The following is a 23,403-nucleotide window of genomic DNA, read 5'->3' as shown; positions in this document are numbered from 1 at the left end:
TTCCCTCAGAGGCATATGTCCAGTTCCCAGCTTGTTCATTATTGGTTTTCTACACTGCCCTGCCACTGCCAACCACACCCTAGCAGAGAGGAGCCTTTCAAGCGACAATTCCAGTTAACCAGAGTAATTTGAGCAAAGGGCTTATGACATACAAGCAAATAACACAGATGCTAGCAATGAGGGGGGTCTCTTATCACAGGTTGAGAGCGTCACACCAGCAGGGGGAAGGAGGAAAGAGGTTATGCGTCTTTCCAAAGGCACTCCAATCCCTCCAGAAACAACACAGATGATAAATAAGCAATGTTTCCAAAGAGGATATCGTGCACAGATCAAACCTTTGACAACAGACAGGCTGAGCAGCCGTGCATTCAGCTGTGCCTTCCAGGTCTCTGCTGTCACTGTCCTTCATCTCCCTTCACCTGGTCCCGACACTGCCTGCACCTGGAATCCCAGGTTCCACGGTCCCTCCTAGTCTGAGTGATGGTCTTTTCTGGTTTGACTGCTCCATTACCCCAAGGATATAGCTAGACTGGCCCCGCTTGCTTCTGGGAAATCTATACCTCCAAACCCACTAACTTCTCAGGCTCTGTTCTCCTTGCTGTTCCTTCAGCAACAGGCAGGGCCCAGCACCAACGCCCTTCGGGGTGAAGACTTGGGTTTGAATTCTGGCTCTGCCACTTCCTAACTGGTGACCCAAGCAAACTGAGCCATCTCTCTGAACCTCATTCCATTCATCTGTAAAATGGAGATATCCATTCTGACTTTATGTCATTAAATCTCCTCGAAGACCTGGTCAAATGTGTGCAAAACCACCTAATGTAGGCCCAGCCAACTACCAGATGCTGAGTAAAAGTTACCTGAACATCTCCTTCAATCTCCACTGCCTTACTTACAAAAGGGCTCAGTGATCGATTTGGTTCTGATTTAAAAAAAAAAAAAATCTGACAGAGAAAAAAAATTTAAGCTGGCATTTAAATCCATTCAGTCTCGGCTCTCTCCCATTTCCGCCACCTTATCTTCCACTACTACCAGCTTCCTCCCAAACCTGCCTTCAGCTCCCCACCCGCAGACTTTAAATCACAGCACTGCACACGGCTGACTCGTGCACCCTGTCTTCCTCCCTCAGCCTCGTCAAGCCTTTCCTCCAGACTTCAAACCCCAACTCAGACACTATTTCCTCAAGAAGTCCTTATCACAACCAACTTAGGAGAGTGTCCCCTCTGAACTCTTCAAGCACCGGCTCCACACAAACGCCTCTGACAGAAATCCCATGGAGCCCACAGCCTCTCCAGGATCCCACCATCCTACAGAGCTCCATGGACTCTGACTGCTTGCGAGGTTTTTTTTATTCAACTGCCAACACCACCAAATGTCACGGTATGTTTTTAATCCTTAACCATTCTAGGGCCCTGAGAGGACTGCTTATTTCTGGCTCAATTACATGAAAAGCACTTAAAATAGTACCTGGCACATAGTCAGCACTTAAAGAACGTTGGCTCTCATTACTCACTCTAAGGCAGCGATTCCCTTCTGGGAATCAAGCCTACAGAAATACTCAGGTGGGCCAAAACCAGGCACACTGATGTTCGCGGCAGCATCAGCCACCACCCTAACCTGGCCTCCGTTTCTCACTAGTAAAACCGCAACACCCTGATACCCGGCCTCCCTCCCATCCCTGCCCCCCACAAGCCACTGTCCCCATCTCAGAAAGAGAGAGCTCCGACACCAGATCATACCACTCTCCTGCTCAGTCCCTTCAATGGTTCCCAGGCAAGCTTGGTACTGCCAGCCCTGCCATCTCATCCTACTCTGGCCCTTGGTAATCGCCTACAGCCCGGCTGGCTGTTCTTGATCCTAGAAAGCGCCGCCACGTCGGCTCCAGCTGCCGGATTCCGGCATTAGCTCTTCTCTCTGCTTCTTCCCCTACCTCATCACATGACCTGTTCTTCAGGTCTCAGTTCAACTGTTTCCATCTTAGAGAGGTCCACACTGGCCACCTCATCCAAAATAGGTTCAGATCTGGAGTTATGCTATTTGTTCATATGTTCACTGCTCACTCCTCCATTAGAGTGTAAGCAAGCTTCGGAAACTACAGCATCTCTAGCATCTATGATTGTGCTTGGAAATATATTACATTGTTAATCCAGTAACTGTTACAGATACAGCAAAAGAAATCCCAGCAGAATTATATAAACCTGGTAGATAGCAAAATAGCGCAAAAAAAAAAAGAAAAAACAACAACAAAGAATAGTTAACACTCAATGAACACTCACACCACCTGCCAACCATTGTTCTAAACTCTTCACGTGTATTATGTCATTTAACCCTCATGAGGATCTCATGAGCTGGTACCTTATTATCTCTATTCTGTAGCTAAGAAAACAGGGACTAAGAGGTGAACTAGCTTACACAGTGGTTACACAGCTAAAAGTAACTGACAGAACTAGCTAGTAGAGAAGGGCAACAATAAGGTAGAGTGATTGAGATGGTGGGCTCGCAGGCCATGGCGTCCTGGTGCATACCTGCTACAGAAAATCAAAGTGAAAAGTCATTCAGTCGTGTCCAACTCTTTGCGAACCCATGGACTGTAGCCCGCCAGGCTCCTCTATCCATGGAATTCTCCACGCCAGAATACTGGAGTGGGTAGCCGTTCCCTTCTCCAGAGGATCTTCCCAACCCAGGGATCGCACCCAAGTCTCCCGCATCGCAGGCTGGTTCCCTACCATCTGAGCCACCAGGGAGGCCCAAGAAGACTGGAGTGGGCAGCCTAGTCCTTCTCCAGGGGATCTTCTCGACCCAGGAATTAAACGTGGGTCTCACACATTGCAGGCGGATATACCAGGGAAGCCCGTGAGGCAGTCATAAAACAGAATGAAATAACAGTAGTTAACACTTAGGGAACAGTTACTGAGGGACTTCCCTGGCAGTTCAGTGGTTAAGAATCCACATTTCCAATGCAGGGGGCATGGATTTGATCCCTGGTCAGAGAACGAAGATCCCACATGCCTCGCCATGGCACAGCCAAAAAAACCACCCGAAAACAAGTTTCTGAATGCCAAGCACTGTTCTAAGCAACTTATGTATATTAACTCTGCAAGGGTGTAGTATTATTGAAGGAGGAAACACAGAACAGGCTCCATCTTGAAAGCAGGATTCCATCCTGGGCCGGACTCTGGACTTGGAGCTCTATGCCCAGTATCTATGGAAACAACATACCAATGGAAAACCAGACCCCAGGCATGGAAGAGCCCCAGGGCTCGTATCTAGACTCTCATCTCCTAAAAGAATACCCTAATTATCTGTGTAACCAAATAGAATCATAAATTCTACTATGCTTATTGGGGTATGACCACAGGCCTGTTGATAACTGTCCACTGCTAACTACCTAGGCTTAAAGCATATGAATCACAGGTTAACTTTGATTGTATCTTTCTTTTCCTTTGTTCAGACTAGTTTCAGGGAATTTGGGGAGGTGGCTTTGGGCACATACACTTAGGGTATATAAGGTTTTCACTAAAACTGGCCGGGTCCTTGGCTAAGAGGAGACTCTGACTTTGCCTTGGGCCCGCAGGTATAATAAACTGCACTCCTAAAATAAATAAACAAACTGCACTCCACTATCTGCATTGTCCTTCTCAGTGAGTTTGTTTCCCAGAACATGTGGCTACAACATTATTAGTCTCATTTTACAGATAAAGGAAGCTGAGAGTAACAGACAAAATAATGCTGCCCTGCCATCGTCACATCCATGCCCCTAATTCCTGGGGTCCATGAATATATTACATCATGCGACAAAAGGAATTTTGCCGGTGTGATCAAATTAAGCACTGGGGATGGGGGAGCAGAGGTAATTATCCTGGATTTTCCAGGTGGGTCCAAATAATCACAAGGGTCCTTTAGAGAGGGAGACAGAAGGGTCTGAGGTGGTGAGATGATGACAAAAGCAGGGTCTTTGCTCAGAGAAGAGAGGCTTGAAGATGCTTGAGAGATGAAGGAAGGGGCCACAAGTCAAGAAATGCAGGTGGCTTCTAGACATTAGAAAAATCAAGCAAACAAATTCTTCCCAGAGCCTCCATAGAGAGCACAGCCCTGCCAACACCTTGATTTTCATTTAGCCCAGGGAAACAGATTCCAAACTTCTGACCTCCAGAATTTGGGCTGTTGTAAGCCACTAAATTTGTGGTAATCATTACAGCTGCCAACAGGAAACTAACCCATTGAGGCACGGAGTTCTCAGGGACCTTGCTGAAGATAAAACAGCTACCCAACAGGCATTATTTTGTCTGCCACTCTCAGCTTCCTTTATCTGTAAAATGAGACTAATAATACTACTGACCTTGCAGAATTAATACATCCAACCAACTCATTCTCTGTCATCCCCTTCTCCCTCTGCCTTCAATCTTTCCCAGCACCAGGGTCTTTTCTAAAGAGGATAAAGTAGGTTCTAAATAAATATTTGTGGATTCACTCCCCTCTAACTTCTGCCATAGAAATACCTTTTAAATTTCTGGGAAGGAAGGAGCCAATCTTTATACCACAATTTGAATTCACAGGACATACTGCAAAGTAAGTCAAGCCAATGAATTTCACTCATGATTAAAAATTCTGAAGTCTAAAATTCATATTCAAACCATGTTTATTGAGAGTCTAATGCAAAAATCTTGTATAGGACTATTTCTAGTAAGGCAAACACACAGTCCCCAAGGACAGGCAGAGCTTTAGCATATCTGAGGAACAGAGAGGTTCAAGGACGGACAGCTTGAATGGAGCAAGCCAGGAGATGCAGGCAAGGAGAGAGGCAGGGCAAGAAAGACTTAAAAGATGTGGGCACTCGGAAAATCACTGGGAAGGCTTTGAGAAGGAATGTTAAGAGGTTTGCTTGTTTGTTTTTCATTTAAATCAGTTTGACTACTAAGTGGAGAATGGATTATAAGGAATCAAGAGTGGAACATGGAGACCAAGGAGGAACTGTGGAAGTGATTTGAGATGATGGGTATAATGAAAAAAGGCAGATGAGATAAACCTTGCACATGTAAATCCATGGCTGATTCATGTCAATGTATGGCAAAAACCACTAAAAAACATAAAAATAAAAAATAAAATCCTTTGGAATTTCAAAAAAATAAAAATAAAAACCAGGAGAAAAAAAAAAAAAAAGAATGGTGATGGGACATCCACTCCTGCCTTCAGCACTTGGCATGTACCCCAGGACAGTCACATTAATCCATTCTTATCAAAATGTTCAAATTCCTATTTGTATCAGTTATTATAAAGACATAAAAGTTTACTTAAAAAAAAAGGAGAGAGAGAGAGAGATAAACCTTGAAGCAGAGCCCTGAGGACTTTCCAGTAGACTGGATGGAAGACAGAGAGGACAGAGATGAATAAAGAGCTCCTAGGTTTCTGGTCAGTGCAACCAGATAAATGATGGGACCACTTGGCAGATTTAACCATTTTCTGCTTCTAAAAATACTTCTCTTTTTCACTTAACAGTACAGTTGCTGTTGTTGTTTAGTTGCTAAGTCATATCCAACTCTTTGTGACCCCATGCCAGGCTCCTCTGTCCATGGGACTTCCCAGGCAAGAACACCGGAGTGGGTTGCCATGCCCTCCTCCAGGGGACATTCCCGACCCAGCAACAGAACTCAAGTCTCCTGCATTTCCTGCATTGGCAGGTGGATTCTTACTGCTGAGACACCAGGGAAGGCCGACAGTACAGTATTTGTCACTTAAATCTATGATCTTGCTCAATCCTCCTGCCTATTCATTATACTTACTCAAATGTCAGAATCCAAGATACAACTTAAGACTGTTCCCCACCTCAATCTGCTTGGGCAAACCTGCTCCTCCCACAGTCTAGCTTGTCCTTCTGGAGTTTCCTCGTATCCCACTGACACCTGCTGTATCTTATTTATCACAACCCATTTCCTATTTAGTTCCTTGTCTTCTGTTACTGTAATTTATATTTGTCAAATAATGGTAGTTAGAATTCACTGAATGCTTTCTGTGCATGGACTCTTCGTGCTTCATCTCATTTCTTTCTCAATTAAAAAAAAAAATTTTTTTTTTGGCCGCACTGCACGGCATGTGGGATCTTAGTTCCCCAACCAGGGACTGAACCCAGGTCCTCCACAGTGAAAGCCAGGAGACCTAACCACTGGCCCGCCAGGGAAGTCCCATCTTTCTCAAAAATCTTATAACGTAAATTCTGTTATTTTCATTTGATAAGTGAGAAAGCTGAAGCACAGAGAAGTTAAGAAATGTATCCCAGGTTAGATAACTAAGAAGTTCTGGATTCAAACTCAACTATTAACCACTAGAAAATGGATCCTTATATGAAACCACCAGGACTGGCCTCCAGTACAGGCTCAGTCACTTTCATGACAACTAGGTGCCCATGGAACCAGTTGAAGCGCTGTCTCAACAGCAGCTGTGTAGGATAATGAGTGTTTCAAAACAGCGAAGTTTTGGGGAGTCCCAATCCTGTAAGGTTAAAATTTCAACTTGAAGTCCTTAAAGATTTAGTCACACTCACCCCTCCTTTGTGCACATGTGGGACCTAAGGCCAAGGAACTGAACTCAGATTCCTGGACTTCCCAGGTCTTTGCAGTGTACAACCATTCCACCCACTCAACAAAGCACTGGGGATTTCACAGCGACCAGTCAAAACCGACATCTCAATTATCGGACATTTCAAAGCGCCTACCCTCACGGAGCTTATCGTCTACTTTTCTCTTCCTAGGCACCCTCCTTCCTCACCCTGAGACAGGGGATAAATGACCGCTGAGTGGAAGAAGAAACATTAGATGGGCCTCTGGCGTGAAACGCAGTGCAAAAACTACTGAAGCACACGGTCTGAGAACAACCAGGGCTGCCAGCTTCAACGCTCTCCTTTATGTTACTTTAGTTGAAAGAATGAGCCCCCAGGGTGGCAAAACAGCTATCACGGAAAAGGCAGTGAACCTAAAGTTACCAGCTTAGATAGAAGTCCCACTTCTTCTATTTACTTGGTGTGTGACCTTGGGAGAGCTGGCTCCCTTCCCTGAACCTCAACCTCAACCACAACATGGGCTGGGCACACACCAAGAACTGCAAACTCACAAGCTTAGAGGGGCCGGGCAGTGCCATCAGTGATTGAAGCAGAGCTGATGGAGACGATGGTCACATAAGCTCTCTGTAAGACAGGCAGCCTCCACTTTGATCCAACTGATAAGGATGTCTGACCTTACTGTCTGTCTGACTTTAACTACTTTTCAAAAGACAGAAATCAGAAACTGTGACATACCCGTATGTGGGGAGCATGGGGAGTGGTTGGGAGACAGATATTTTCCCAACCTCTCATTAAAAAATTCCAACATACAGAAAAATAGAGAGTTAACGTTTTGCCCTGTTGGCTTTACCCATGTGCTGACAAGGCAGCACTTCACACCTTTAGCTTGCAGCTCCAAAAATATGATGTTCCCCTTCATAACCACGCTACTAGCACATCTAGAAAATAATTCCCCAAATTGTCTAACAGGACTGAATACTCAAATTTCCCCTATTGTCTAAAAGATGTTTTTTAGAGAAGTTTTCTTTTTGAACCAGGATCCAATTAGGGTCACACCTTGCATTTGGCTCCACCACTTTACTCTCTTAATTGAGAACAGTCCCACTGCTTACTTTTTCCATGACACTGACTTCTGGAAGAGAACCAGGGCAGCTGTCTTGTAAAATGTCCCACATGCTGGACATCTCATCATTACCTTAATACTGTCCTTTAACCTGTTTCCCTGTTCTCTAAAAATATGATTAGGGTAAAAGATATTTGGTAGGAAAACATCAAAGATGATGCACTGAGGTTCTTATTTCATCACATCAGAAGATACATTATTAAATATTTCTAAGTGAGGTCGATTTTATTCTTTCCATGCTCAAATTGTCCCAAATTTGGCCAAAATTTTAGAATTTTTAATGCTGGCAACTAATTTCAAAAAAATTAAAACACTGTATGAGAGATACACCCCAGTTTTTAGCCTCCAGACTGTATGTTCCCTGAAAAGCCATTTTTATTATGATTTCTCTCCCTTACAATTCTCTGACAACCCTGGTCCAACATGACACAAAGTCAGAGGCAAACCTGTAGCCAGAATGCAGTTGTCGATTCCCAGGCTGCTTTCTATCTCACAAAGTTACTCCAGTCTCCGAAGCTCTCCTATCCCACCTGGAGTTCCCTTAGAGACAAATCACTTTGCTTTGTGGTGCTTCCTTCCTTTCTGAACAGAGGAGGAAACCACTGCCTTCCTTCTCCAAAGAGCTGCTATGAGACTCAAGAGCATTTTATCAACTCTGTAAGACTGTCTACAAATCTATAGCTTTCAAATGATAGGTAACTCCTTCCTTCTCCCAGAACCCTCAGCCAATCCTTTTCAGGTTCTCCACTGAGTTCAGTACATCTCCACTTCCTCAGAATAACTTCAACCTCCCCTGAATTCCTTACCCTGACTCTCATTTGCCCCTTAGGTCTTCTCTCCCTCAAGAGCCCCCATCCATCCTTTATTGTTCCTCAGATAAATCATTGGTTCCTAAGCCTCTGACAGCTCCCTCAATAATTCTAGTTTAATCCTTACCGACACTACATCACTTCAAATAAGACCTACCTACTGTTCCCAACCCCTTGGATCAACCCTTCCAGAACACCTAGGATTCGCGTCCCAATTCTTTAGGACCTCCTAACATTTCAATCCTTCAATCAGCAGACCCTAAGTTCAGTCCACCCCACCTATGTCTTCAGGCCCATTCTCGTTATTTAATTTTCAATCATCTACTTCAGGTGCTTCCAACCCTCAGACCAATCCTTACTAATACCTCATGATGTACCCTCCTCCACAATCACAGAAGATTCCAGAATGAGCCTGAAGTAACCCCCCACCTCACCCCCCACACACACGCTCTCACCAAAAAATTCTAGAAGCTCTCATCCCTCAAACTAAATTCTCTTGACCTGCCTGCCTCCCCAATCCTTCAATCAAGTAATTCTCCACTCTATACTCCCTCACATCACATAACCACTCCCCATCACCCAGACCTCATCACTCTCATATTGCTCCTTATATGTCTAGTAACAGCTAAAACCTAAGTCCAAAAACGAACTCCCAATTCTTCCCACCACATCTCCAGTTTCCCCATCTCACTCAGTAAAGGCACTTCCATCTTTCCACTTGCTTAGGCCAAAAAACCTTGGAGGCATCCTTGAATTCTGCGTTTCACACCCCACACATTGAATCCTTCAGCAAAGCCTGTCCCCTCTACCTTCAAATTATAAGAATCTATATTTGACCCCTTCTCTAGAGTTCCAAGCCGTCACTACTTCCGTCTCAAGGGGATTACCGCAGCAACCTCCTAAACAGAATCCTTCTTCCCACTTCTGCACACTTGAACAGAGAAGAGTGGTCCTTTTTGAACACAAAGCAGATCATACTACTCCTCTGCTCAAAACTCTCCAACAGGTTCCCCAACACTTAGTACTAAAAAGCTTCCCCTGATTTGGTTCCAGCCACTTCTGTTGCTCTACTTTGCCAAGCATGCTCTGGCCTCCAGGATTTTGCTGTTCTCTGCGCTTTGAAGGTCCTTCGAGATGACCACCCGGCTCTTTGGCTCTTTCCTTGCATACAGAACCGAGGCGCAGTGTTACCTCTCAGATAACTCCCCTGGCCACCCTATCAAAGCAGCTCTCCTACTAACACAACACTGTAAAGCAACTATACTCCAGTAAAACAAAAGAAGAAAAAAAAAAAACAACAACAACAGTTTCCCTGGTGGCTCAGTGGTAAAGAATCTGCCTACCAATGAAGGAGACATGGATTCGATCCCTGATCCGGAAAGATTCTATATGCCACAGAGCAACTAAGTCTGTGCGCCACAACTAAGCCCTAAGTCTAGAGCCCAGGAGACACAACTGCTGAAGCCTGAGAACCCTAGAAGCACAGCTCTGCAACAAGAAAAGTCGCCACAATGAGAAGCCCACAGAACAAGGGAGACCCAGCACAGCCAAAAATAAAAAAATTTTAAAAATAGCTCTTCCACCTCATCATCCTTTGTTGATCCTCTTTCCCTGCTTTATTTTTTCTCCCTGGCTCTTGCATTGCCCAATATTTTGCTGTTTCTTTAGGTTTACTGCCTTCCTCACAAGAATGTAGTCTCCATCTGGGCAAGGAGTCTGCCGAGTTAGTTCACTGACACCCGCTTAGTGCTTACAACGGTGTCTGTGGCAGGTGCTCAATAAATATCTGATCAAATTCATCACCTCTTTGAAAGACTTCATCCCCTCTGAAAACTACTCGCCCAAGACCAAGGCATGCCCAATCCTGTCCTCTCTGGAGGCATCCCCAAATCTACACATAAGCAGGTACTTCAGGTATCTTCAGGTACCTCCAGCGCCCCGAGACCCTCTGAGCCTCTCGGGATGCCCACTTGAAATAAAGTGCTCCAAAATTCCTCAAAAAACAAAACAAAAACAAACAAAAAACCCCTCATTCTTTCAGACTGGCCCACCACTCAGAGGCCACAAGGATGAATCCAAGTTCGCATCTGTTTGGCTCGCCAGTCTCCCGCAGCGTCCAGCCGAGACGAGGTTCCTGCTACCTATGAATGAATCAACTATGCGCCCCCACTTCACCGTTTCCAGGCATTGCTCCCCCCCATTCCCTAAGCCCGCAACCACGATACAAACCCCACCATCACTCCCTTCGGGCGTCGAGTCCCTAAACCTCCCCTTCGAGAGGCCGCCAACCCCTCGGAACGACCCTCCCACCACCTGGGACGTTCCTGCTTCCCAAAAATTCTGAGGAAGCAGACCAAATCTACCCCTCCAGTCCTCTCAGGAGGGCGCCCACGCCTGACACGATTCCCGCCTCCTCTTTTCAAATGAAACCGTCCGGCTCCCAGAAGGCCGCCAACGCCTCAGGCCAGACGCCCCCTGCAGATCCTCAACTCCCCCGCCCCCCTCCAAGCCGCACCAGCCCAGACCGTTTCTGGGCCTCCAATCCCCAAAGACGGATCTGCCGGTCATACTGCGCCGCCTCCTCCTCGCTGATACCGCCGCCCGCCTCCTCCTTCTCCACCATGGCGCCGGCTCTAGCTGCCTGAGCCCTGCTCCGGCTCCCGGCAACCGCCAGCCGGCCCCACACGCCGCCAACCGCCGCCGGCCGCGCGCCCGGGAGGCGTCTGCGCCTGCGCCACGGACTGCGCCTGCGCAGTACCTTCCCCGGGCGCCCCACCCCCACCCCGCCCCTGGAGTCGAAACCACGTGGACCTCCTTGGCCTCCAAGGCGGGCGGGACACAGCCAGTCACGTGACGGAGTCTGTGGCCAATCCTGGCCAAAAGTCCCCGAGGCTTCTAGCCCCACGGGACTACCCAGCTGGTCGTTTGGAAAGGAAAGTGAAGTCGCTCGATCATGTCCGACTCTTTGCGACCCCATGGACCGTAGCATACCAGGTTCCTCCGTCCCTGGAAAGGCAAGGGTACGGCAGTGGGATGCCATTTCCTTCTCCAGAGGATCTTCCCGACCCAGGGATCGAACCCCGGTCTCCCACATTGCAGGCAGACGCTTTACCGTCTGAGCCACCAGGAAAGCCAGGTGGTCGTTTATGTGGCTGTAAATTCAGCAAATATAATGAAATCTGCTGAATCCTGGCAACGCCAGCGTTGTGAGAGTGGCGAGTAAAATAGACAAAGCCCTGCCCTCATGGAGCTTACATTCTATTGAAGAGAGCCCAAAGAGGGGAAGGGGGGGGAGTCAGTAAATGTTTTGGAGAAAAGTAAAACAGGATATGGGACTAGAGGGTGACAGGAGTGGCCAGAGAAGATCTCTCAGAAAAGGTGACATTGAGCAGAGAGCTGAAGGAGCAGCAATAACAAGCTATGTAGATAACTGGGAGATGGAGTATTTCTTGGGGTGGTGGGGCCAGCAGGTGCAAAAGCCATGAAGCTGGCACATGTGACATATTTGAGGAGCTATGGAGAAGGGAGTACAGATGGAGCAGAGTGAGAGGGTGGCAAATGGCACAAGATGAAATCATAAAATGAAGCAGGTGGGAAATCACTAGGACCTTTTTTGTTGTTTAGTCATTTCAGCCTGCACTGCAGGAGACTAGGGTTTGATTCCTGGGTCAGGAAGATCCCCTGGAAAAGGAAACGGCAACCCACTCCAGTATTCTTGCCTAGAGAATCCCATGGACAGAGAAGCCTGGTAGTTTACAGTCCATGGGGTCACAAGAGTGGGACACGACTTAGCGACTAAACCACCACCACCAACCACTAAGTTGTGTCTGACTCTTTGCAACCCCAGGGAATGTAACCTACTAGTCTCCTCTATCCATGGGATTTTCCAGTCAAGAATGCTGAAGTGGGTTGCCATTTCCTTCTCCAGGGGATCTTCCCAACCCAAGGATTGAACCTATGTCTCATGCATTGGCAGGCGGATTCTTTAGCACTGAGCCAACCTAGAAAGCCCCATGTAGGACCTTATAGGCTATTAATAGCTAATGTGTACTTAGGCAAAGTGCCTTTTTATTGCTCATTCTACAAATATTTATTAATAAATTGTCCACCACCAATCTTTGTGCTAGGGATAGAACAGGCAAAAAGAAAAAACAGTATCTGCCCTTTCATGGAGCTTAAACGGGCTTTATGTGGATTATTTCTCTAACCCTTGGAAGAGTAGATACATTCTTTAATATTCCCATTTCATAGCTGAGGAGTATGAGATCCACCCAAGGTAAGTATTAGTGGCCCAAAGTCTTATTATCTTAGGAATAGTGAAGCTGGGATTCAAACCCAGGCCCACATACTTCCTCAGGAAGTTACACTTCTGGTGGTACATTAAGCTCTTACTAAGTTCTTACTAAGTTCTCTAACCTAGTGGTAAAGAACCTGCCTGCCAATGCAGGAGACATAAGAGACATAGGATCAATCCCTGGGTCTGGAAAATCCCTTGGAGGCATGGCAACCCACTCCAGTATTATTGCCTAGAGACTCCCATGGACAGAGGAGCCTGGCAGGCTTCTGTCTACTGGGTCTCCAAGAGTCAGACACAACTGAAGCAATGTAGCACATAGTCACACGCACACACATGTTCTGTGACCTTGCCCAGTGAGGTACATTTTCTATGAACCTCAGAGATAGATACTTCTTCCCCTTTTGCAATATGACTCGGATTCAGAAAAGGCTAGCAATACCTACTGTGTTGGTTATGGTTATGAAACAAATTATATAAACATTTAAGAACTTACAACAACAATACATATCTGTTATCTCTTAGAGTTTCTGTGAATCAGGAATTCAGGAGCAGTTTGGTGAGGCAGTTCTGGCTCAAGGTTTTTCATAAGGACGAAGTCAGATGGTACCTGGGGCTACAACTTTCTGATGGCTTGGGCTGGGGGCAGATCTCCTTCCAAACTGACTCACTCACGTGGCTGGTGAGTTGATGTTGGCCGATAGCTGAGGACCTCAATTCCTCTCCCTCTGGGACTATCCACCAACCTGCTAGAGTGTCTTCATGACATACCGACTAGCATACCCCAGAGCAAGTGATCTCAGAGCTTCTTTGAAAGTCGTGCGTTCTCACCAGTATGCTATTGGCCAGGTACTGGCCAGCTCTGTTCATTGCGGGAGGGGATTATACAAGGGTGTGAATACTAGAGGGCAGAGATCATTTGGGGACCATCATGGAGGCAAGTTACTCCATCGACTACGCATCTTGCCCTGTGAAAATACGGTGAACAAAGGAAACAGACCTGCTCTGTGTGGTGCTGACACTCTAGTAGGGAGGACAGACAGTACTTCATCAAAGGCATTCACTAATGCAACTACTCAACAAATATTTACCAAATCCCAACTATGTATTCAACTATGTGCCAGGCCCTGGGGATACAATCATGATAAACTTGGACACACTCCAGGGAACTCCAGTGGTTAGGACTCCGCGTTTGCTGTCTGGGGAACTAAGATCCCACAAGCCTTGTGGTATGGCAAAAAAATTTAAAGTTAGGGCTTCCCTGGTGGCTCAGTTGTAAAGAATCCACCTGCCAATGCAGGGGACACGGGTTCGAGCCTTGATCTGGGAAGATCCCACGCGTCGGAGTGACTAAGCCTGTTCACCACAACCTCTGAGCCTGTGCTCTAGAGGCTGAGAGCTGCAACTACTGAAGCCGCACACCCTAGAGCCCATTCTCTGCAACAAGAGAAGCCACTGCAATGAGAAGCCCACGCACTATAACTAGAGTGTGACCCCGGCTCACTGCCTAGAGAAAAACCCGCACAGGAACAAAGACCCAGCACAGTCAAAAACATATAACTAAATATATTTTTTTAATTAAAAAAAAAAGAAATAGAACTTTGAGAAAAAGAAAAGAAGAGGGAGTTATGACAGTGTCTGACTTAACGTAGGAGTCAGGACAACATATTTTGAGAATGTAAACTTTCAGCTGAGATTTGCAGTCGATAAAGGTTGAAACTACCAAACCAGCGAAAGAACCCCAAGCTGAGAGCATGGCTTCCCCTGCCAAGACCCAGAGTCTGAGTTAATTCTCTTTGTCTGACTCCTTGAGAGTCTCTCCTTGGCTCTCACCACCACCTCTCCCTCCCAGACTTTCTGTGGGAGGGGTAAAACATGTCCTCAAATCCTTTGATATTCTTCATTTGTATTGGGAGGGAGGGAAGGAATCTAGATCTCCTGTCCTTGAATCTGTTTGATTAATAAAATATGATAGAAGTGAATGCTGGGCCAATGTTTGGGTCCAGCCCTTAAGAAAAAGGCAGCCTCCCTTCAAAAAAGTGAAACTTTGAATTATCATAGGACCCAGCAATTCCATTCACAGAGACTCAAACAGATATTTGTATGCCAATCTTTATGGCAACAATTATTCACAGTAGCCAAATGTGAAACAACCCAACCCATCCATCAAGTGATGAGTGGATAAACAAAATGTGGTAAAACAATACAATGAAAAAACATTCACCCATAAAAAGGATGAAGCGTTGATACAGGCCATAACTTGGATGAATCCTGAGAATATCATGCTAAGTGAAAGAACTCAGGTACAAAAGGTGATGAAAGAAGAACTAGGCAGTGGTGGTGATTGCCTGTCACTTAATGTACTTAATTCATTGAATTGTACATTTGAAAATGATTTTAAAATAAAAATGACTAAAATTTTTAAAAATTAATAATGTAATATACCCAAAGAGACTGAATTGTACATTTTATTTTTTTTAATATTTATTTATTTATTTGGCTGCATCAGGTCTTAGTTGTGGCATGCGGGATCTAGTTCCCTGACCAGGGATTGAACTCTGGCCTCTTGCATTGGGAGTGCAGAATCTTAGCCACTGGATCATCAGGAAAGTCCCTGAATTGTACACTTTAAATGAGTGAATTGCATAGTGTGTGAATATCTCAGTGAAGCTGTTTTTTAAAAAGGAAATAGTCAACTGCCACTATCTGTTTCTTGGGACGCTTGCTCTTAACCCCAGCCTCCACGCTAGTAGAAGCCAAAACAGCCCATGGAGAAGTCTTACATGGAAAAGGAGTAAAGCTTCTGACCTTCGGCCAGGCCAACAGCTCCAGCCAACAACCAGCACCATCTTTCTGGACATGTGAGTCACCATCTTGAAAGGAGATCTTCTGGCAGAAAATCGCCCCAGAGGGAGCAGAGAGAAGCTATTCTTGCCAAGCTCTGCCCAAAGCGCTGAGCTGTAAGTAAAATAAATGTTTACTGTGAATTCCCTGGCCGTCCAGTGGTTAAGACTCGGCAGCTTGCAGTGCCGAGTCACGAGTTCAGTTCCTGGTCCGGGAACTAAGAACCAGAAAGCCCTTTGGCACAAGTTTGCTGACACTTGCTACAGAGCATTAGAAAGCCTGAATATTCTCCCCACCCAATTCTCTCTCTTCTTACACTCTCCGTTATTGCCCAACCCCAGCTTCCTTTCTCTTCCTAACTCTAATTCTCTTTCTCTGCCAAAAGTGGTATAGAAATAAACAGAAACTTTGAGAAGTGCTGTCAAGGGAAAGAAGAAGGAGCTACAATAGTGTCTGATTTAGTGTTGCTCAGTCACTTCAGTCATGTCTGACTCTCTGCAACTCCATGGACCACAGCCCTCCAGGCTCCCCTGTCCATGGGATTCTCCAGGCAAGAATACTGGAGTGGGTTGCCATTTCCTTCTCCAGTGATAAAGTGTGAAGTGAGTGAAGTCGCTCAGTCGTGTCTGACTCTTTGCGACCCCATGGACTGTAGCCTACCAGGCTCCTCTGTCCATGGCATTCTCTAGGAAAGAATACTGGAGTGGGTTGCCATTTCCTTCTCCAGCTGATTTAGTGTAGGAGTCAGGAAAGAGTATTCTGAGGATGCGAGCTCACTCTCCATCTTTCTGAATTTAGTCTCTCTGATGGTTTCATTCATTTACATTTCCCTAAGGACATCTTCAATGCCTGGTTCCCTGGTGGCTCAGATGGTAAAGACTCTACTTGCAGTGTTGGAGACCCAGGTTTGATTGCTGGGTGGGGAAGATGCCCTGGAGAAGGGCATAGCAACCCACTCCGGTATTCTTGCCTGGAGAATCCCATGGACAGAGGAGCCTGGAGGGCTGTGGTCCATGGGGTCGCAAAGAGTTGGACACGACTGAGACTAACACTAAGCCACTAATTCCTCAATGCCCAGCCCCATGCTAGGCAATAGATAACCTGTAGGGGGAGTGTTTTGTACTGTAGGCTTAGGGAACATCTCTTAGAGGAAGTGATAACCAAGTAAACAGGAGACAAAGGAAGAGGTCAGGTGACTGAGCCATGGTGACCCCAGGGGACAAAGCATCAATCGGGATGCAAAATAATGTTTTGTTTTGTTTTTAACTGAGGTATAATTATAATACAACATTGAATTAGTTTCAAGTGTATACTTTTTTTTTTAAGCCTGTAAATCTATTTGTTAATTGTAATGTGTGATCATTGTGTTTGCTTAGTCGCTAGTACAAGGATTGAACCCAGGAGAACTCCACATTGCAGGCAGAGACTCTTGAAGACTGAGTATATTCCATTGTGAGCACATACCACATTTTGCTTATCCATTCATCCATCAGTAGACATTTGGGTTGTTTCTACCATTTCGACTATAGTGAATAATGCAGCCGTGAACACTGGTGTACAAATATCTCTTTGAGACACAGTTTTCATTTCTCTTGGGTAGATACCCATGGGGCAATTTGCTTTTCAGCAACACCTCATCAGAACAGCTGCCCAAACTGTGACAGAGTAACTTAAAGGGGGAGGAGAGCAGTTATTCAATATGTCAGGCTCCTGGGTTTAAGGATTACATAATTACCTCCACCCAGGTGACTGCTCACCATTCACCAAGGCAGCGGTTCTCAATCCCACCTGAACATTAGGATTGTCTGGAGAGCTTTTTAGCAAAGACAGTGCCCAAACCCCGCCTTCAGAGACGGCTTAATTGGTTCGGGGTGGAGCTGAGACCTTGGGATTTTTACCAAATGCTCCCCAGATGATTCTAAAAGGCAGTCAGTGTGGAGAACTGTGGAACAAAGATCTGTGTCTTGCTTCATTCTAGTCTGAATTCTTTCCCTCCTCTTCCTGTTAGAACCATGTTACTCTTAGGGGTATTTAAAAGACATGGGGGGAGGTATGTGTATGGCTGAATCCCTTCACTGTTCACCCAAAGCTATTACAACATTGTTAATCGGCCATACCGATTGGGGCCATACCCCAATACAAAATTTAAAAAAAAAAATACATAGATAAAAGACATTGGGGCGGGGGGGTTGGAATTTCCTGGCCGTCCGGTGGTTAAGACTCTGCACTTCCACTGCAGGGGAGCACAAATTCAATCCCTGGCTAGGGAAGATCCCACATGCCTGGTGGTTCAGCCATAAATAAATAAATAGACAACAGATGGAGAGATAAATTAGGAGTTTGGGGTTAACATATACACGCTACTGAATACAAACTAGATAACCAACAAGGACTCCCTGTATAGTACAGGGAACTATACTCAACATCTTGTAATAATCTGTAGAAGAAAAGATTCTGAAGAACATGTATGACTGAATCACTTTGCTATACACCTGAAAGTAACACAACATTGTTAGCCAACTATACTTCAATTTTAAAAAATGACATTGGAAAAAAAAAAATGACATTGGATTAAGCTCTGGGTATCTCTCATGGGTCTGTAGAGCTTTTAATCACACTCTCTAAGCCATTCTGTAGACACAGCTTCTGCTGTTTAGAGTAGAAACTCTGAGAGTCAAATAAGCGGAGTCTTTAAAACAAATATGTTTTAATAAAAGTATACTATAATAAGGGGCTTCCCAGGTGGCAGAGTGGTAAAGAATCCTATCCTATTTCCAAGAAAGCTCACATTCATAGGTAGTAGGGATTGAGATTTGAACACACCTTCTTGGAGACACAGTTTGACTGGTAACACTTTGTACAGATGTAAATTCATCAGTCTGTATAATGTAATGTATGTACTGTATTATATTATGTGCACGCATGCTCATCTGCTCAGTCATGTCTGACTCTTTGTGACCCCATGGACTGTAGCCTGCCAGGCTTCTCTGTCCACGGGGTTCTCCAGGCAAGAATACTGGAATGGGTTGCCATTTCCTTCTTCAGGGGCTCTTCCTGATCCAGAAGTCAAACCTGAGACTCTTGCATCTCCTGCATTGGAAGATAGATTCTTTACCACAGTGTATGTGTTAATCCCAAACTCCTAATTTAGCCCTCCTCTCCATTCCCTTTTGGTAACCATAAATTAGTTTTCTTTTTTTTTTTTTTTTTTTGGATATCCTTAGTTTATTATAAAAGAGAAACATGGAAATTATTTACATGATGAAAGATTTCAGAACTTCAGTGGAATGGGCAGCTTCACGTGATGCCATTTCAATAGTGACTTATTTCAGTCAACATATTTCCCAAGAATGTCACCATCTCTAAATAAGAAATAATCCTTGTCGTCTAGAACTACTTTGGTGCCTCCATATTCTGGGAGAAGAACTTTATCTCCAACTTTCACACTAACTGGCTGAATCTCTCCACCCTTTCCTTTAGAGCCTGATGCAACAGCTACCACCGTTGCTTGCAATACTTTTCCTTGTGATTTTTCTGGAAGCATAATGCCTCCTTTGGTTACAGTTTCGGCTGCACTTCTTTCAACTAATACTCGGTCAAAGAGGGGAAGAAACTTTCTGAATGCCTGCCCTGCCATAAATTAGTTTTCTATGTGTGTGTCTCTTTTTGTTTTGTAAATTAGTTCATTTGTGTCACTTATTACATACACATAAACTATTTCAGATTCTTTTCCCTTATAGGTTATTATAAAACAATGAGCATAGGTCTTCTGCTATATGGTAAATCCTTGTTGGTTATCTGGCTATGAGATTATAATTGTTTAATTTGGGTGATGTATACACGACTTTCATGTTATTCTTCCCTCTATTTTTGTGTATCTTTGAATTTTTCCAAAATAAAACTGTGGGTTTTTTCTTTTTTTAAACCTTGTTTTAAGTTCTAAATTCAAAGCTATTGCACTCTGCTGTGTTACTATTTTCCAATCAAAGGGGAAAATACCAATGACAGGATCAAATAACTTCCATGGGGAAAATGCCAAAGACAGGATCAAATAACCTCTGTGCAGGAAAGACGTTTAGAAGTCACGGAATGACTGGGCAGCAAAGGGCTATATCAAGTATCTTTTGGATAAGCCTTTGGAAATAAACACTTTTGCTGAGTTGCCTTGTGTTATTGAAGTGAACAAAGAATCCACCTGCCATGCGGGAGAAATGGGCTCGATCCCTGTGTAGGGAAGATCCCCTGGAGGAGGGCATAGCAACCCACTCCAGTATTCTTGCCTGGACAATCCCCATGGACAGAGGAGCCTGGCAGGCTACAGTCCATGGGGTCGCAAAGAGTCAGACACGACTGAGTCACTAAACGCACACACACACACGGATCATAGGGAAATAAAGGAATGAAACTCTTTTTTAAAATTTATTGATTTTTGGTTGCACTATGTTTTCATTGCTCCTTGCGGACTTTCTCCGTTTGAGGTGAGCAAGGTCTCTTATCCTCTGTACCACCAGGAAAGTCCAAGTGAAACTCTTTTGAGTTGTAAAAGCAGACCCAGGGCTTTGAATGATTTGTTAATATATTGATCTTGAAATGGACCTTAAAGATCCAGGGCATATACTTATTTGCATTTGGTTAGGGAGTGTCCTGAATGAAATTTTACTCACCTGAAATTCACATAACAAAGTATTTTGAACTGCCAAGGAATACCCCAAATTAACCATTTTAAAGAGACCAATTTGGTGGAGGAGGGATAAATTGAAGGTTTGGGACTGAATATATATACACCACTATACTTAAAATAGAAAATCAACAAAGATCTATTATGTAGCACAAGGAATTCTGCTTAATACTCTGCAATAACCTAATTGGAAAAATAATTTGAAAAAAAATTTTAAATGTATATGTAAAACTGAATCACTTTGTTGTATATCTGAAACTAATACAACATTGTAGATCAGCTATGCTGCTGCTGCTGCTAAGTTGATTCAGTCGTGTCTGACTCTGTGCAACCCCATAGATGGCAGCCCACCAGGCTCCTTTGTCCACGGAATTCTCTAGGCAAGAGTATTGGAGTAGGTTGCCATTTCCTTCTCCAAAATCAGCCATAGTTTAATCTAAAATACAAATTAAAAAAATAAATAAAGCGACCAATTCACTGACATTTAGTACAGCCACCACTGGCAACCACCACTTCTATAGAGTTCCAAAACACTTTTTATTTCAAAAGTGTTGGTATGCGTTTATATCCAAGAGTCTACCATGACTTTGCTATGTACAAAATTCCTAAAGAACTGGAAAAGTTCAGCGTGATAGCTTAATATAACTTAGCATAAACAGATTCCCATTATTCACAAACTAATGTTGCAGAACATTCTATCATCCCCACCCCTATCTTCTAGATCTGGTAACAGCCCCCTCATTATTGTGATGCCTCAAATGACCACGAAAATTTCCAAAACGTCCCCAAGGGAGCAATAGTGTCCCCTTGAGAACCAATTGACAAGCAAAAACAATTTCCCGCCATAATTTCCAAAATGTCCTCTAGGGGGCGACATCATCTCCTTCAGTTCAGTGGCTCAGTCGTGAATGACTCCTGTGACCCCAGGGACTGTAGCCAGGCTTCCCTGTCCATCACCAACTCCTGGAGTTTACTCAAACTCATGTCCATCGTGTAAATGATGCCATCCAAACATCTCATCCTCTGTCATCCCCTTCTCCTCCCATCTTCAATCTTTTCCAGCATCAGGGTCTTTTCCAATGAATCAGTTCTTCGCGTGATGTGGCCAAAGTACTGGAGTTTCAGCTTCAGCATCAGTCCTTCTAATGAGTATTCAGGACTGATTTCCTTTAGGATTGACTGGTTGGATCTCCTTGCAGTCCAAGGGACTCTCAAGAGTCTTCTCCAACACCACAGTTCAAAAGCATCAATCCTTCAGTGCTCAGCTTTTTTTATAGTCCAACCCTCACATCCATACATGACTACTGGAAAAACCATAGCTTTGACTAGATGGACCTTTGTTAGTAAAGTAATATTTCTGCTTTTGAATATGCTGTCTAGGTTGGTCATAGCTGTTTTGCCAAGGAGCAAGCATCTTTTAATTTAGCTGCAGTCACAATCTGCAGAGATTTTGGAGCCCAAGAAAATAGTCTGTCACTGTTTCCACTGTTTCCCCATCTATTTGCCATAAAGTGATGGGACCAGATGCCATGATCTTAGTTTTCTGAATGTTGAGTTTTAAGCCAACTTTTTCATTCTCGTTTTTCACTTTCATCAATAGGCTCTTTAGTTCTTCTTCACTTTCTGCCATAAGGGCATACAGGCCCCTCCCTGCCTGGAGGCAGAGAGGCAGGCTTGGACAGCCAGAGCTGGAAGGCAAGGGGCTGCTACAATCTCGGCTTCAGAGAGGGCATCATCTCCTTAAGGACTAGTTAGACACAGGATCACTTCATAAACTGAACTTCTTTACCTCCAGCCTTCCCAATAAATCCAAGATTGGATTAGCGAGAAAGAATGTGGGAATAACGTTTGGGTTGGCAGTCAGTAGGATCCAATACATCTCTCTTTGAACAATGGTCTCCCTTCTTCCCCAGGGTTTCCAGAGATTGAAGCTGGCATTGCGTCCACACTCCGTGATGTCTTCTCCCTAAAGGACTACTCACCGTAGCACAAAGAACCCACCCTAAAGCCATCCCAGAAACTAGAAAAATCACATCCTTTTCCAGGATTATGATGTTCCAAGAGTACCTGGTGGCTCAGTCAGTAATGAATCCACCTGCAATGCAGGAGACCCGGTTCAAGCCCTCGGTCAGGAAGATGCCTTGGAGAAGGAAATGGCAACCCACTCCAGTATTCTTGCCTGGGAAACCCCATGGACAGAGGAGCCTGGTGGGCTGCAGTCTCTGGGGTTGCAAAGAATTGGACACAACTGAGCGACTAAACCACCAACACCAAATGGACAATGAAACAGGAGCTATGGTTTCATTGGTTACAGATTTATGCACAGTATAGAAGGTTCTGTCTCAGAAAAATACAGGCACCTGCCAGCTCAAAGATGTTTTGGAGATTCAGAAGAAGAGATATGTTGGAATGGATTCTTTTTTTTCATCCCCCCAAAAAGGGAAAGTTGCTAAAACTTGTATTTCCCCCCACCCCTACTACCAGAGAGCCAAAATGTTTGGAGGCCCTCTAGGAGTTTTGGCGGCAATTTGTATCATGGTTGCGAGACATCACCAAAGAAAACCCTAGGGCTTCTGGGCCCCATGCAAGAGGCGGTTCTCTAGATGCTCCAAGATACAGTGTGTTGTTCAGTTGCTCGCAACCCCATGGACTGCAGCACGCCAGGCTCCCTCGTCCTTCACTGTCCCCTGGAGTTTGCTCTAACTCATGTCCATTGAGTTGGTGATGCCATAAGGGAGTGGGAAATTTCCCTCTTCAGTTTGCACAATTCAGCTCTGGGGTCCAGAGGGGTGGGTCACACGGTCCCTTACAAAATCAAGAAGATGTTATCTTTTAAGGAGTTGTCTTGTTGATGCTCAGAGAATGTTTCTCTTTATGGTTCAGCAGGTCTTTCTGTGGACTGGGGGAGGTTTGGTAGACGTCTAATGCAGATAACAAAGCACAGTACAGGGGAGAGAAAAAAATAGATTTAAATTTTTCTTATCTTGTGATAAAACATGAATTTTAACTCAGGGGTTAGAATTGCTGTATTTTGGTGTAGGAGTACGTTCCCACACCAAATCAACTAGCCTGTATTTGATAACTGCCGGGTTAGTTTTCAAAGTG

The 23,403-nt window shown here is 44.7% G+C and overlaps 2 protein-coding genes across 6 annotated transcripts in view; both read right to left on the bottom strand.

Annotated features, from left to right (window-relative positions):
• SAE1 (SUMO1 activating enzyme subunit 1) overlaps positions 1–11,198 on the bottom strand; it is a 60,520-nt gene extending 49,322 nt beyond the window's left edge. For 3 of the 5 annotated variants that reach the window (XM_061139693.1, XM_061139689.1, XM_061139691.1), the window contains exon 1: positions 11,008–11,198. In XM_061139693.1, the coding sequence (XP_060995676.1) occupies positions 11,008–11,105 (98 nt within the window). In that variant the 5' untranslated portion in view covers positions 11,106–11,198. Of the gene's footprint in view, positions 1–2,723; positions 2,967–10,997 lie in introns of those variants that run through there. The other 2 variants (XM_061139690.1, XM_061139692.1) reach the window with 2 other exon arrangements.
• A 7,745-nt stretch (positions 11,199–18,943) lies between these two features.
• On the bottom strand, positions 18,944–19,257 carry LOC133051509 (10 kDa heat shock protein, mitochondrial-like). The gene has a single exon (XM_061135982.1). The coding sequence runs from the start codon at positions 19,255–19,257 to the stop codon at positions 18,949–18,951; it is 309 nt and encodes a 102-aa protein (XP_060991965.1). The 3' UTR covers positions 18,944–18,948.
• Between the last annotated feature and the right edge of the window lie 4,146 nt (positions 19,258–23,403).

This window comes from Dama dama, chromosome 4 (genome assembly GCF_033118175.1).
Source record: "Dama dama isolate Ldn47 chromosome 4, ASM3311817v1, whole genome shotgun sequence".
Lineage (NCBI taxonomy): Eukaryota > Metazoa > Chordata > Mammalia > Artiodactyla > Cervidae > Dama > Dama dama.
This window is presented reverse-complemented; position numbering and strand designations above follow the sequence as displayed.

Bases quoted from the DNA above. Each gene is read 5' to 3' on its own strand.
- LOC133051509 (XM_061135982.1), bottom strand. From the start codon at position 19,257: ATGGCAGGGCAGGCATTCAGAAAGTTTCTTCCCCTCTTTGACCGAGTA.